The sequence below is a fragment of the Arvicanthis niloticus genome, chromosome 1, assembly GCF_011762505.2.
Source record: "Arvicanthis niloticus isolate mArvNil1 chromosome 1, mArvNil1.pat.X, whole genome shotgun sequence".
NCBI lineage: Eukaryota > Metazoa > Chordata > Mammalia > Rodentia > Muridae > Arvicanthis > Arvicanthis niloticus.
Window position 1 is genome coordinate 76,731,474 of NC_047658.1, and position 3,389 is coordinate 76,734,862.

Here is a 3,389-nt window from a genome sequence, read left to right on the forward strand (position 1 = left end):
TAGCAGTGATCTGCATGTCAATAACAGAAAGTAGATCAATAAACTGTCAATTGTGTTTCAGAAGCGTATACCTCTTAAAAACAATTGTCTAAAATATTAAAAAAAGATTAATGTGATAGGTTTTCAAACATGGAGATATCAAGATAGAAAACATATTCTAACCAAGAAATGTACTCTGTTTTCACCACCTTCAAAATCCATAGACAACAAAAGCATGATAGCAAACCAACAAGTTCCTCAACAAATCAACCTGTGTGTAAACCCACTTTTCTTTGCCATAATTTTACCACAGCCCTTTTCATCTCCTTGTTCCTTAGACTGTAGATAAGTGGGTTCAGCAGAGGGGTGAGCAGTGTGTACGCCAGTGACATCAGTTTCTTGGTGTCCGGTGAGTACCTGGATTTGGGCTGTAGATAAGTTATACTGGCTGTGCCATAAAAGAGGGTGACAGAGGTGAGATGAGAGGCACATGTGGAAAAGGCCTTCTGCCTCCCTGTAGTGGATGGCATCCTCAGGATGGCAAAGAGAATTCGAGTATAAGACAAAAGTATCAACAGAAAGGGGACCATGACAATCAAAATGGTGCCTGTGAAGGCATAGACTTCAAACAGGAACGTGTCTGCACAGGCAAGCTCCAGCACAGGAGGAGTCTCACAGAAGAGATGGTTAATTTCCTTGTGGCCACAGTAGGGGAAGCTAAACACCCATGTGGTCTGCAGAGTAGTCATCATGGTTCCTGAGACCCATGAGAACATCACTAATTTTACAAAGACCCTTTTGTTCATAATCACGGGGTAGGATAGAGGATGGCAGATTGCAGCAAATCGGTCATAAGCCATTGCCCCCAGGAGAAAACACTCAGTCCCACCAAAGAGAAGAATGAAATACATCTGTGCAAAACACCCACCAAAGGAAATGGTTGCTTTCTCAATGGTCAGGACCACCAATATTTTAGGAGTAATGACTGTGCTGAAACAGAGGTCCACTAAAGATAAATTCTGCAGGAACAGGTACATGGGGATGTGCAGGCTCTGGTCCAGGAAGATGATGGTGATAATGATGGCATTTCCCATCACAGTCACCAGATAAATAACTAGGAAAGCCCCAAACATCTGCCCTTGAAGTTCAGGATAGTTAGAAAATCCCAAGAGGATGAATTCAACTGTAGAGCTGTGATTTTGCCTCCTCATTACAATAATTACAATTACCCTGTGTTGGTCTTAGGGACGTAGTACATACAGGATGAAGTCACAGTGCAGGAACTGAGTTCAAATTCGAAGTTCTTGGCAGAAGTTGTAAAGACATGCTCATTTTGACAGAGGTTCAGACTAGCAGTTTTGAAGAATGGTCAGTAAGTTCTAACAATGAATCTTTAGAACACAAATGGACAAGTTACAACTTTGGCTCAGAAATCGTTTAACAAATATAAAATAAGACTGGTAAAATGACTCAGCTAGTAAAGTACTTGCCACACATCCTGACTTCAGTTCCAGCCCTTGAACCCACAATTTAAACAATGAATTTGATATAAACAATATAGTAATCTGTAATCCCAGTGCTCCTATGACAAGATGAGAGTGAGAGGCAAAGCCAAGTGAAATAGCCATAAGCTCAAGGTTAGTGTGGAAAGTATGGTGCAACAGAATCAAAATAGGTCATCCTTAATCCAGTGGACAGAGGAAGGCATTCCTAAAAGTCACTCAACCTCCATGGGAACATGGCAAGTGGAGAGAGAGATAGAGAGAGAGAGAGAGAGAGAGAGAGAGAGTGTGTTTAGACCACAACTTCACCCTGAAAACCCCTCTTTTTGGTACTTAACCAGTGGTGAGAAGCCATATTTAAAAGACCTATCCTGGGCTTACCCAGAAGTGCTCTATGATTCTGCCTGTAAGCTCCAGCTTGTGAGGGTAGAAATTGGTCCTATGTGCTTTCTACCACTGTCACCCAGAGCAGACATTTCATGCCCCCTATAGCATCCACAGTCATATAATCAGTACCCTAGGGATAGCTTTCATAATCACTTGACAGCTTTTGAGGCATTGACTCAAATCACCAATGGTCATTTCTTGTTCAGTGTCCTCTCTTGTCTTCATTTGGTTCAGTAACATCATCTCCTTGTTGGGATGCTCTCTTGTGCATTGTGTAAAGATTACCTTTGTATTATTCAAATGCTGATTTCTGTGCAGGCAGACATTTGATTGAGTATAGACCAGGATTATGGTATTGTTATTTTCACGAAGCAAAAAAAAAAAAAAAACAGTTAATTTACTAAGTATGACTCTATTGATGTCCTAAAAGCAAATACATAGGACTAAGGAGATGGCTCAGTGGGTAACTTGCTTGCTGTTCATGTTCAAGCATGGGAGCCTGAGTTTGGACCCCCAGAGACCACTTGAAATAGCTGGGTCTAAACAGTGATATGCATCTGTTATCCCTGCACCAGGGCATGGTGGAGACAGGCAGATTCCAGAACTCACTGCTAAGTCAGTGGAGCTGAAATGACAAGCTCAAGTTCCATGAGACTCTGTCATACAAAATAAGGTAGATATCTTGACATGATGCTGCATGCCTTCAATCCCAGCACTCAGGAAACAGACAGGCAAGTTCTAGGTCAACCAGGGCTACACAGTAAGATCCCGTCTCAAAGAATAAAAAGAAGAAGGTGGGGAAATAGAAGACGCCACCCAATGTTGGCCTTTGAACTCTACACATGCAGGCCAACACCACACACACACACACACCACACACACACACAAATATCAAATGTCTATGCTAACTACAATAATATGTTTTTGATGTCTAAAGTAAAATAATCTCTGAAGAAAAATAAATCTTTAACTCAAAAACAAAATTTCAAATATACAAAACAAGTTAAAATATAAGATAATACAGAGAGGACTTATTTAAATAAACAAACAAGTGGGCTGATAAAATTTATTAAATAAATGTAAGTGACATTTTGGTGAATGTTTTATAAAAAACTGGACTTGACTGGTCCCTCTCTTCTTTTAATATGGAGTGCCTGGTGCTAACTTGGCTAACTCATCAGCACATTTCACTGGCTTTAGCATTAACTTTCCTTATCATATTGAGTGAATAGCTCTCTCCTCAGAGCTTCCTTTTTCTACAGAATTATTCTTGACCACCCTCACTCTGATCCCTCTGTTAGCTGATTACTTATGTGAGCTTACTCCCTTAGAGCTCCAGTTGTTATCTAGACTCTTGTTTGAAAAAGAAAGTTGGAGCAACTGTTTTCTTACCAGAGCAGAGCAATCACTTGCCAAGTACCCCCAAATGCCAGTAGAATTGAAATGGGATCCTCCTAACAGGATCAAAGGTGGAAGCCACTGACAGACTCTCACGCGCAATCTTTAGCTCAAAACATATAT

The 3,389-nt window shown here is 40.7% G+C and overlaps 1 protein-coding gene across 1 annotated transcript; it reads right to left on the reverse strand.

Moving 5' to 3' along the window:
* On the reverse strand, positions 1–3,389 carry LOC117724694 (olfactory receptor 10A3-like). The gene is made up of 2 exons (XM_076918451.1): positions 3,261–3,389; positions 1–1,370 (listed from the first exon to the last, which is right to left on the reverse strand). Exon 2 carries the CDS (start codon positions 1,188–1,190, stop codon positions 246–248), a length of 945 nt encoding a protein of 314 aa, XP_076774566.1. The 5' UTR covers positions 1,191–1,370; positions 3,261–3,389; the 3' UTR covers positions 1–245.

Excerpts from the sequence above, each read along its gene's own strand:
- LOC117724694 (XM_076918451.1), bottom strand. The coding sequence starts at position 1,190 with ATGAGGAGGCAAAATCACAGCTCTACAGTTGAATTCATCCTCTTGGGA.